This window comes from Telmatherina bonti (assembly GCF_933228915.1).
Source record: "Telmatherina bonti genome assembly, chromosome: 3".
Classification (NCBI taxonomy): Eukaryota; Metazoa; Chordata; class Actinopteri; order Atheriniformes; family Telmatherinidae; genus Telmatherina; species Telmatherina bonti.
The window spans coordinates 27,251,112-27,262,951 of NC_136621.1; the positions used below are offsets into that span (position 1 = coordinate 27,251,112).

At 36.5% G+C, this 11,840-nt stretch overlaps 1 protein-coding gene across 2 annotated transcripts; it reads right to left on the reverse strand.

Annotated features, from left to right (window-relative positions):
• Positions 1–642: 642 nt before the first annotated feature.
• On the reverse strand, positions 643–11,282 carry anxa5b (annexin A5b; the record flags this gene model as incomplete). 2 transcript variants are annotated; one of them, XM_079264327.1, is made up of 13 exons in its annotated part: positions 643–1,028; positions 1,121–1,243; positions 2,403–2,461; positions 2,567–2,662; positions 3,026–3,119; positions 3,934–3,984; positions 4,063–4,142; positions 5,723–5,813; positions 5,932–6,045; positions 7,855–7,949; positions 8,311–8,395; positions 10,811–10,851; positions 11,163–11,282. In XM_079264327.1, 12 exons carry the CDS (start codon positions 10,811–10,813, stop codon positions 966–968), a joined length of 954 nt encoding a protein of 317 aa, XP_079120453.1. In that variant the 3' UTR covers positions 643–965. The 2 variants fall into 2 exon arrangements, with proteins under 2 accessions (XP_079120453.1, XP_079120452.1); XM_079264326.1 differs by lacking the exons at positions 10,811–10,851; positions 11,163–11,282 and having other exon boundaries at positions 8,311–8,404.
• Between the last annotated feature and the right edge of the window lie 558 nt (positions 11,283–11,840).

Consider the following 11,840-nt stretch of genomic DNA (forward strand, 5'->3'; position numbering starts at 1 on the left):
ATGTAATTAATTTTGTATACTGTTAAGTCCAATTCAGAGTCCTGGGAAGTTGTGATTATTCCTTTAATATTTTCCAAATGTTTCTCTTCTGTTTATTCTTCTGTATTTTCATGCTTCTTTTTCTTACACCCATCACTCCCATCAAATGATTATGATACATGGGATGGTAATGGCAGTGCAGGGATGTGTGTGATCAGATCAACAAGAAATTGTTTTAATTTTTATTCTTACTTTTTTTTTTATTATTCGTTTTGTGGTAATCTGTGTTAATGATGCTTTAAATCTGAATTGAATTAGTTGGTCCTAAAAAAATGCCGTCTTTCATCCTCATAGGAGGAGGTTTTTGAGTCTTCTCATTCACAAATCCAAAATTATACCTCCTGTTTAGAATGTAAAATCTGATACTGCTACATCAAGGATCACCAACCCTGGTTTCTAAAGCCTCACAGATTTAAAGTAAAACAGAGTCTCTCCCCACAACCATCAGTGGCAGAATGGAAATATTATTCAGTGTCTCTGCTCCTCACCCACGTTGCTATGTCTCCCTCTAGCGGTCATAAACCACTAGTACATGTTTGACCAAAAGGAAAAAAAGACTTTTGCTGCAGGAAAGCCATAAAAATGAGACAGGAAGCAATAAAATTGCTGTTGACTTTCATTAACTGAAACGTTTAATATTGCTATACAAAGTGCAAACAAAACAACTGATACTTCTGTATTACAAATGGTTGGTATGACTCAAATTAGGGAAAAGTTATTAGTGGATCCAAAGCTGCATTAATGAGGAAGAAATGTTAGCTACCTTAAATAGTTTGAACTCACAGCAAAAAAAAAAATCTGATGAGTTGTCACTTACATACAAATGGAAGTTTATGTTATTTCATTTTGCGTAACCTAAAAGCCCACAGGCTCCTAACACGGAGAAGGCACTTAAAGTGTGTTCCTGTGACGAACTGTCGCCATGGTTACGCATCATCTCCTCCACAGAGCAAAAGTAAAGCCTTGCGATAGTCACCACTGGTATCTCCCTGTAAGACACATAAAGGAATGATGACAAAAAAGAGGGAACATTCAAGCAGTTTTAGTGTGTGTGAAGCAGGGCATGGATGTGTGTACATACCTTAATCATTGAATGCAGAGAGCAAGCAAACTTCTTCCTGAACTCGGTTCTGATGTCCAACATGTCCACTTCACTGCGAGTCACCATCACCCTGATCAGAGTGTTATCATCAGTACCTGCACCCTGAAACATAAACACACAGTTTAATACCCAAACACTTAAAAAAAGATCATTGCATAACAACAGGAAGCGATTCCTTACAAGGATACAATGCTATCACATACAGCCTGAATACAAAAATAAAGAGACAAAAAATGTTATAAGTACATGAGTACATTTAGATGCAAAATGTAACAGCTCTGTGGTTGCTCCATTTGATTAGATGCAGGATCAGCAACAGTATGTACCACAGAAAATTAAATCAGCTGACTACCTGAATACACTACACAAGCAGATTTACACATCAAATGACGTTTTTCTTTAATGATCCTAGATAGCATATCATGATGATAATTCCAGGATACATTTGGCTTAAATGTGAGCAGTTATAGAAGCATCAGATATTATTTACATACATGGATTTTTAACCAAAATATTTAAACCTTTACCACAGAGAAGCTGTAGAAGACTACTGAGGCAGTCTGACTCTCCCTTTAAGATCGTGGCCAAAAATTATAGACAGAAATGCTGTCCAATAAACTTACTGAAAAGCCTTAACACCATGTGCCTGTATAAAAGCTAACGATGATGCCTTGGCTTTGTTTTTGGCAAGTTGGTATATTGGTGAGAGTGACATCAAAGCACACAAACACACATAAAATGCTGGTTTCTGTCCCAGTGATTTTATTCATGAGCAAATGCTCAAAGGAGACCAAACTATAAGAAAAGGAAAAAAACTAATCCTGAATTAAAATCATCACAAAAAAATGACCAAAGAACTCACTTTATTGTCAAACTTAAATATGAAAAGCAGTGATCAAAAATCATCATCTGAAGCTCCACTGTGAGGTAGCAACAAGTACCATGGACTTTTGATGCATCATTAGAACCAATCCAAAGGTGCTGTGGTTTATTAAAGAAGATCATTTTACATAAATCTAACCAGGATGTGGATGCAATGGATAAAATCACTTAGATCACAAAAATGAAGACCTTCTTTCTGCTCAGCTTCTCATTTCAATGACCATAGCAATTCCCATACCAAACAATATCATATTCCAAGTTTTGGAGTTATGAAAGAAACCCAATCAAATGCATTTTTTTCCTGTTTTCGCTGTTGACGCTCTTCCCATCAGAGTTACATATCAGTCCACAGTGACACCACAAAAGTTTGCCATCTTACCTTCATGGCATAGTACAGAGTCTCGGCAAAATAGGCTGGAATGCTCCTGGCACACTTCACTATACGGGAACAACACAGTGGAGCAGAAAAGCAGGAAAAAGTGAATGAAGGTTTGAGAAAACCTGACAGAACAACACCTCATTAAGAGTCATTAGCTTTCCTACCCACGGCAAGAAGTAGGTCTCTCAGGCTTCCAGATGTTTCTCTTTGGATACTCTCCTCCATCTCAAATCCAGACAACTTCATGTAAGCATCAAATACTGAAAAGCATATTTAGAATTACTCTAATTAAATTGTAACTAAACAAATAATACAGCATTTAGCAGTGGACAGACTTTCAATATGGGCAGGAAGATTTCTCATCGGACAATCAGCTCATTGCATTGTTACATGACGTATAATGTGCCATTAAAATACAACAAAACATACATAAGAAAATAATTTAAAAAGAAACAAAACTCAAATTAGAAGGGCAGGAGGTGAGCACATAAACCTAGTTAGTCCTTTCACTAAATATGTCTGATCCAAGTGTAGCGCAGACTTTGTCCAACTTGGTCTCAACGGTTGTCTCAAAAAATCATTTTCCAAGTTGGTTAAACATTTGTTATGTGTAATTCACAAACCTTTTCTCAGATGTTCAGCACTGCGGTTCCCCAAGATGGTGACAAACGATTGTTCATCAGTGCCAAACTTCTCCTCGCCTGCTTTAAAGAGAGCCTGCAACCACAAAAAAAAACAACCGAGACTCAGAAAGCACAGTGATGTGTTGACCCTTTGTGAAGACAGGTGGTGAGAGCTCCTGTGACAAAACTTGAAAAAGTTGGATTACTTGGACAACTGACGAGGACAAAAATACTATGCAATGAAATTAGACTTTTAATAAAGTGAATAAATATCAAATAAAATGAAATAAAATAAAACTAGAAATAAAAAAAAATGAATAAAAGATGACTAACAAAAAGGTAGAACACTAGAAAACACATCCTTTGGTCAATTATCATTTCTGGAGATGATACAGGACTCCTAGGGATCTTTCATAAAGTACTTCCCCTGCAAAGAAAGATTTTGTATCTATGCTAAAATATAAAGCATATAAAAGTGTATTTTTCGGCATCTATTCAACGTTAGCACAGCAGATGTTTTGGAAAGAGGCTTACTCTGAGCCATTACTTCAATGATTCACGTTCATGGGGGATTTATTTTGTTATTTTGCTCTTTGTATTGCTTAGGGAGCGATGTTCTGAATTTTTCAAAAACAAATTAAACAAAAAAAAATTATCAAAACAAAGCAAACAAAAAAAAGATCAACAGCTCTACAGAAGGGGTGGAAGGTTTTACTCTTTCCTTCCACTGGAGGGTGTTAAACTTTTAATTCAGATTAGTCGTACATGTGACAAAACACATGACAGTCACACCCTTATACCAAAATAGAAAGAAAAACAGAACAAACAAAGATGCCATTCATGATAAAAACATTTTTTTTTTTTTTTTTTTTTTTTCTTAATTGAGATTTTTTTCCCCACTCACTTACCTGAGCATCACCTTCAATCTTTCCCTCTTGGATTCCTGCCTGCCTGTTTGCCTGAGCAGAAACACAGCGCTTTCATTAAGAGGAAAGGAAACACTACAAGAAAAGAGGAAAGGATGGGATCAGACTTACCTGCAGCAGAATAACCAAAAGCCTCTTGAAGTGGCCGGAAGTGTCACCACATACATCCTCCTCCAGATCGTCATCATACTCTGTTAATAAACACACACACATTTGGCATATGGTTCATCTTTGTTTCACTCTTGCCTTAAAGGTTCCTGTTTAACTATAAATAAAATGTATCTCTGAAGATAAAAGGCTAAAATAACCCTGAAGCATTTGTCTGGTACTTGAATTACTTCTCTCTACTGATGTGAAATGGGAAATAACTATCAGGACGTAACTGAATGTTTGGATTTTTTATTCATTTTTTCTTTCTTTCTTTCTTTTTTTTATTTTTTTTTATAACTTTCTCTTCTTTGCTGTTACAATCACTGTCAAAACAAATAGGATATGATGTCTTTCAATTTCATTTTACAATTTATTTAAAGCTAAAATTAAAATAAAATGTACTTATATAGCACATTTTACACCAAAGAGCAAGGCAAAGGGTTTTATGTTACAACAGTGATATCAAATTAAAATAATTTCAAAATAAAATTAAAATGAGACTTCACATACCCATGCATATAATCTAACTAAATAAAAAAACTTATGCATAACCACTCATTCTAAATTATGTAGAGTAAGCCCGCAAAGCTCCCCATTCACCCACCAATCCTATTTTACATAAACAATCCGCAATTTTTATTGTTGTATATTGTGTGTAGTAGTATCTAAGATATTTTACATGTTACTACACCAACAAATGATTTAGCAGTTTCCTGGTGTTATTTCCAGAGAGAAAGCCTGTCTCTCTGTCTGCCTCCTATTTATGCTTATAAAATCTTTGATGTCATAAAAGGGCCAGGACTGAACAAGTCAAAACCTATGTGAATGTGCATGCAAAGTTTTATCTTGTGTGGGATACCTCAGTTAAATTTGATTTGAGTGACTAGTCATAAATTTGTATTTTTTCTAAGGGAAGATGGCATATCCCAGCTGACCCTTATGATTGTTGCTATCATTAATAATATTTATTGTTGTGGGAATACTGAACGGAGTGTGACTGTGTCAGCCATCACTGAACATTTTTTATTTCTGACAGTAATGAGCATTCGTCCGCAAATACAGTTGTGCTCATATGTATTCATACCCTGTCATTAAAGAAAAGGCAGAATTTACAAAAGTCACTCAAATAACTGGAGACTTAAAAAATAAACAATAACTAAAAATTTGTAAAAATATAATTCAGTAATATTAGACAGTTTTTTTTTCCCATTTAATTGAGTTGAAGAAAGAAAAAAAAAAAACAAAAACAAAACAAAACAAAAAAAAAATTGGTCCTGGACAAATTAGAGCACTTTACTGTTGAACAGTGGGACAAAATACCTGTCAACAGGTGCAGAAGTGTGACTGAGAGGAACAGAAAACACCTGACTGTAGCGGAAACATTAAAGGATTGTTCAACAAAATATTAGTTTATGAGTAATGTAATATGTAATAAATTATCTTGTTTGTTTGCTTTTTAAAAAAATATTTCTGTAGAACCAGAATTAGAAAATAATGTAATGATTTTCATACATTTTTATTTATTATTACTTTAGTCCATTTCAGCTTATTTTACAGGCAGCTGTTTTTTTCCTTCTTTAATGAAAGGGTATGAATAAATATGAGCACAACTATATGTTACCTTGTCTATAAGCAGCAACAATGTCCTTCACATGCTGAGATGTTCTGGAAGCAAGGACCTCCACCAACACCTTCTCATCTGTTCCTGCCCCCTACATGTCAAGAGGAGGAATGTCACAAACTTCACATGTCCTGCTGAGACTGTGAAATGTCATTCAACATAGTGTGAATGCTTTTTATAAGCATCATATTTCTTACTGCGGCACCTACCTTGACTGCATTTCGAAGTAATGTCACATCATAAGCAATGGGTGGGGTCATCAGAGCCACAATCAGCGTCTCAAACTTTCCACTCAGCTCTCCCTTCAGGTCATCAATCAGATCCTGACGTGAAAACATAAATCATGAGTCAGACTGCATCACAATGCATGGGATTTTTAGTCAATGTGTGGTCTTTCTATATAAAAAAAATTTGCCATGCAAAAGTTAAAAGTTGCATTAATGATGTTATGCAAATAATAATTAAGGTTCCTAGAAGTGGGGTTGCTAGCCAGATGTTTGTTCCTGCAGGATTGTGCAGACTCATAGGACTTCTAAGAAAGCTGATGATTAAGTTCATGCAATGCTTGGACAAATCCACAAATAGCATCATTGTAGCCCTCTAAAATCCTTCTGAGAGTTGCTGTCAGTACTTATCCAGACTGAGGATGAACTGGTTGTAATGTCTCTGTGTTTTTAGATAAGCTTGATGATCTTTTTATGATTTTATTTGTGTCTTATGAGTGTTTTTATAGATCCGAGTCTGTTTAACAAATTTGATTTGATTTGATTTGATTTGACTATCCTGGTGGCATCCAGGTGGAGGCAGAGGCAGGAATTAACCTTTTCTCTCATACACTCTAGTGAACAAACAATAACCTTTACAAGATGGGAATACTTGAGCATCTGAAAAGAGCCTGTTCATTTCAATGCTGTACAGTGTTGTTTCTCTGTTTGTATGTTTTTTCCTGTTTTCCGTATTGTTTTCTGGTTTAAAAAATATATCTTTTGGTTGACTACATGTTAATGGAAAGAAAACAACTCATACTGTATCTATGGTCTTTGAGGCTAATCTCAGCATAAAGACTAGAAACAAGAAGAAAAAGTTTAACACATAATGTCCAAAAGTATGGTGAGGCTAACTTTGGACAGAACAAGGCAAGCCTTTCCCATTTTTTACAGGTGGTTGTAATTTCAGAGTTATACATTTGAAGTGTTTTTCTGTTTTTCATAGCAGTGGTAGTCAGTAGTGTGACAGTTACTAAGCAAAATCCTGTAGATGCTTACAAATTTAGGAAAATTAACCCATCAAATTAGCTTGATGACCAATTCTGAACAGATGCCTTTGCTTTGTGTTCACCATGCTGGACAACTACAGTACTGATTTAACCCCCATCCACAGCTCCCTAGTACATAAGCATACATGTTGTCTTTGTTGATACTGAGTACTTTCATTGATATGCCGATCATTTCCTCTTCTGTCAACAAGTGTTGTCATGTTGGTAGACGCCTAATAAAAATGTATTTTACACTGAAATAAATGTTTAATACAATCAACGCCGAGCAACATTAAAGCAGTCCTGTTAGTGCCATACATTATGTAATATAGAAATATGGTTTAACCAAAATGAATAACAAAATCAGAACATATCAGTTATTTCAGACACAGATGAAGATATATTGTCTTTTCAATATTTCAGAAAAAACTGTGTACAGCACCAGTGAAAAGTTTGGAAACACTTTCCCATTGGATTTAATGGAAAAGTGTGTCCAAACTTTTGATTAGTCGTGTACATCCAAAAGTTAGGTGGCTTTCGCTCCTCATCCTTTGACTCAGAGCACGTCTTTGTTATTACAGTACGCCAGAAGTGATCCGTATCAAGCCTATTTTTGACCATATTTTTAATTTGCAATTTCTAGTTTATGCAAGATATCACTACTAAGGCACACCTTTAATATGAAATTTTAGCTTTAAAAATTTTCATCTAGGTTAAAGCGGTTTTCTTTTAGTGTGTGCATGTCTTGTTCAGTGTTGATGTTCTGTTTACATGTTGCTCAGCATTACCTGTATTGTAAGGCCACATGGTTAAACATCATTTAGATTTATTTGTGGAGCTCTGGGTAATTCAACAGCTGATGAAGCTAATGTCTAACCTTTCCATACAGTGTCTTGTAGGCAGCCTTGATCTCCTGCCTCTGGGAATTACTGCGAGCAGTCAGCAGCTGCAGGATGGCATCCTCATCGGTCCCTATGGTAACAAGCACCACAATTCTTCAGCTGAAGCATGCTAATCATTCTCACATGCTTTCATATTATGTAACAATGAGTGCACTCCGTTCCGGAGGATTCTTGATTACATCTGTTTAACCCACATAATCACAGCTTTAGGTTGACATGTCAGCAGGGACGTCACTCACGTTTCACAACTAAGATTATGTGTTTATGACTCAGTGCTGTCTGAGTGACTTTATCTCCACCCACACAGCTTTGACTACTATAGTAACAAAAACTCCCCAAAACACTCTCTGGTCCGCTGGAGATGTGGTACCAACATGCATAGCTATCAGATCATGATGATGATGCTCCTACAGCAAATGCAAGCAACTTACCCAGCCCTTTCATTGACTTGTATAAGACCTCGGCATCAGCACTGGCATTAAAGTTAGCACTGGCTTTAACAGTTCCTCTGCTGGCCTGCAACATATATGATGTGGACAAGAAAGGCTCATTTATGTTGAATTATCTTGTGTTATTTACAGATTCAGACAAATATTGTCATCAATTTTGAGGTTTGAAGCCACTGCAAATATAAACAGGGTTTCCAAATAATAAAAAACACCCAACAACCACCTAAAACCCAGCACTTTTGTTGCCATTTTAAAGACCAATAAAGCAATTTCAGAATGTAAGGATTTCCTGATACGTCGCACAGCAAATTTTAGTCACTTATTCAGCCTAACAAGTGTCTGGGGGGGGGGGGGGGGGGGGGGGGGTCTATGGTCATGTAGGCTTATGCCCCTTCTCATTTGGGTGGATATCCCTCTTATGAATTCCTTGAAGATCTATAAGAATGACAAAAATGTGATAACTTAGGAAGAAACAAGACAAAACTTGTAATGGCTGTGTATTCATTCAAGACACTTTAAAGGGACATTTTAGGATGAAAACAGTGAAGTGGTGGTGGATTTATTTCAGAGGAGAGACATTTAGAAAGGCAAACCACTGGAATTTTTCTGGAATTCTGCTTGGGGGGGGGGGGGGGGGGGGGGGGGGGGGGGGGGGGGGGCAGAAAAGTGCAACAGCCAAAGAAATATTTTGATGTTAATAACCAGAAATCTGTCTATAGCTGCAGGAAGGAATGCCAATCTGTCTATAATCTTTCCTCTTTCCACAAACATGCTCAGGTTCACACGCTACATAGGACCAAAGCTGTGAGCTGGCTGTTTAAACAACTAACAGAACAAGAAGATAATTCACCAGAAGTATAGATCTTTTCCGATGGAATGTCTTACATAGTGTGTGTGATATGAAAAACAGACACAGCAAGTGATAAGGTGAGTTCTGTGAGCAAGTTTAGACACAGAGCCGTATCAAGTGTTATGCTGACCCTCCATAAGTAAACACAGGGTGCTTCAGCACATCATTGTATTTCCTCTCATACATTTATGGGTGGTGGCTGCCAGAGACAATACACAATCCACACGGTCATTCTGTTAGGAAGCGCCTTAATTATAGCATCATAAAATGTGTTTTATTGTTAACTGTACAACTGCTTTCAGTTAAAGCTTGAATTTGAATAACACCGTCTTACACAAGCATTTACAAATCCCAACCAACAATTTGTCAAACTATCTGTCACACTTGCTTCATGCATCATGTACACTTCTTATTTGGAACACAAACATGTTACAGGTTCAAGTTGTACATAAATCTAATTGAGTCTTTAAAAGTAGGGATTTTTACTAACACAAAGGAGGATAGTGCCCCCCACCCTTCCACAACAATGGTGCTCAAACAGGAATAAACATAATATTTGTTGTGGGCTGTAATTAATGTTTAATTTCTCAAAATAAACTACAGCCCTTTACACATTGCAGAAAACAAGTAGCATGTATTGATGGGTGTGTAGTATTTACAGTTACTGTATGTACACAGACTGCAATATCAGTGCACTCTTTGTACACACAAATGCTCCAGATGGGAAAACTTAGCCAACAAAGACCTTTTAAAACTTCTGGGATCAGATCATATTAGAGTTTTCCCTTATAGCTCCAAACTAAAGTATTCTAAAATATATCATCAAGAAATATATTGTTTTAAGAATGATTAGCTTTGTTCTTTTGTTTTAAGTGATGACTCCACCCTGGCAAAAAGTAAAGAGAATCAATTCCCCTTTAAGAGAGGGAGGGTTGCTGTAACTTTGAGCCAGACGTGGAAATGAGTGTATAAACTGGAGAAGGAGGAGGAGAGACAAACTCCCACGCGAATGGAGGAGAGCCCAAATGAGTCATACCCCAAACCTTCCAACTTCCCCAAACTAAACCTCCTTACAGCCCAAAACGCAAATGTGAACACACCCATACACTCATGGAAAGTAGTGAAATCTCAGTATTTTAGTATGTTAAAGGGTTTATTTTAAAAAATTCTGCTACAATCTACATGATATTAAAAACCAGTTTCTTAAAGAACCATAGTTCACATTTCCTTATCTTAAAACATATGCATTTCCATAAACGTATACATTTTGCTTTATATAAAAGTAATTAAAACATAAAAACTGTGCTTTTGATAGTGAATCAACAACTTTAACCTGACTGAGAGGATGCTGGAGCATTATATAACAAGTAGTTAAGTGGGTTGCCTTTGAGTTTAGAGAGTATTTGGATGAATAACGGGTTTTACTCTAAACTTGATGTGTTTAATTAACAAATATTTTTCTTGGACACATCACATCATTACTTTAAAAAAAAATAAATAAATAAATAAATAAATTTATTAATAATAATAATAATAATAATTATATATATATATATATATATATATATATATATATATATATATATATATATATATATATATATATATAGCGATGGCATGAAAATAACTTACCATTTTGACAGTCTTTGAAGGTTTTTCAACTGCAAGGAGATCTGTTGAAATAAGAAACGTTATCCTAAATAAACATGGAAAAAGTCTCCCTTTTTGTCACATATCTGACGTTAAGTTGCCAATTGTCAGCTTTAATCACGTTTTCAGCTATGTGTAGTCTAGCAGCTGACAAACTACAAACTTCCGTTGATCAGATGTCGATTAACTTTTTTTTTCTTTCATCTTATTGCTGTTGATGAATTGTTGTCCACACCTAGTGTCCCCGGCTGCTTCCGCTCTCACCTGGCTGAAGCCAGGAACATTTCTATAGGTCTCTTTAATCATGCGAAGCTGATCCTGACAGGGAACTTACCGCTGAGCTGCTGCCGTCGGGGTACGCTCGCTGAACAGGCACTGACCCAGCACAGAGAGAAGAGAGGAGAAGAAGGAGGACAGAGTAAGGAACCCTACTATGATAAACTTTTCGCTGTGCGCGTGACCGTGTGGGTGCACGTATGGACCACACCCCAAGTACGAGAGAACTCTGACGCTTGTCTCCTCCTGAAGCACTCTGGGAAATGCAGTTTGATAGTGAAGTCGCCCTGTGTAGAAAAAGGAGACTTATAAGTTAGTTTTTATTCATTTATTTATTTTGTATATTGGTAATGTTGAGATTAAAATAGAATAAACCCAAGTTTCAATCCTCTGCAGACGCGTTTGAAGTTCTCATGTTTGGTTCAAGCTGGGACGTCTCGTCACAAGAGAGCTTGAAAACACAATTCCCGTTTTACCTCCACCTCATCTCCACGGATATTGCTGGCTCTTGGGCAGTAAAAAGCTTCACCATATTCACCAGGGATCTGTTTAAAACAGAGAGTGAGAACCTCATGCATTGTTGCTACATTTGCAGCTGCATGCTCTACTCCTCCCTCTTAAAGGATGGAACATAAGTATGGCGATTCAGCAGATGAACAAAAGTGAAAAGATTATCTCATGTTGCAGGAGCCTTGCTGCTGCAATATTCATGAAACAGAAACCAGAGCATTACAGT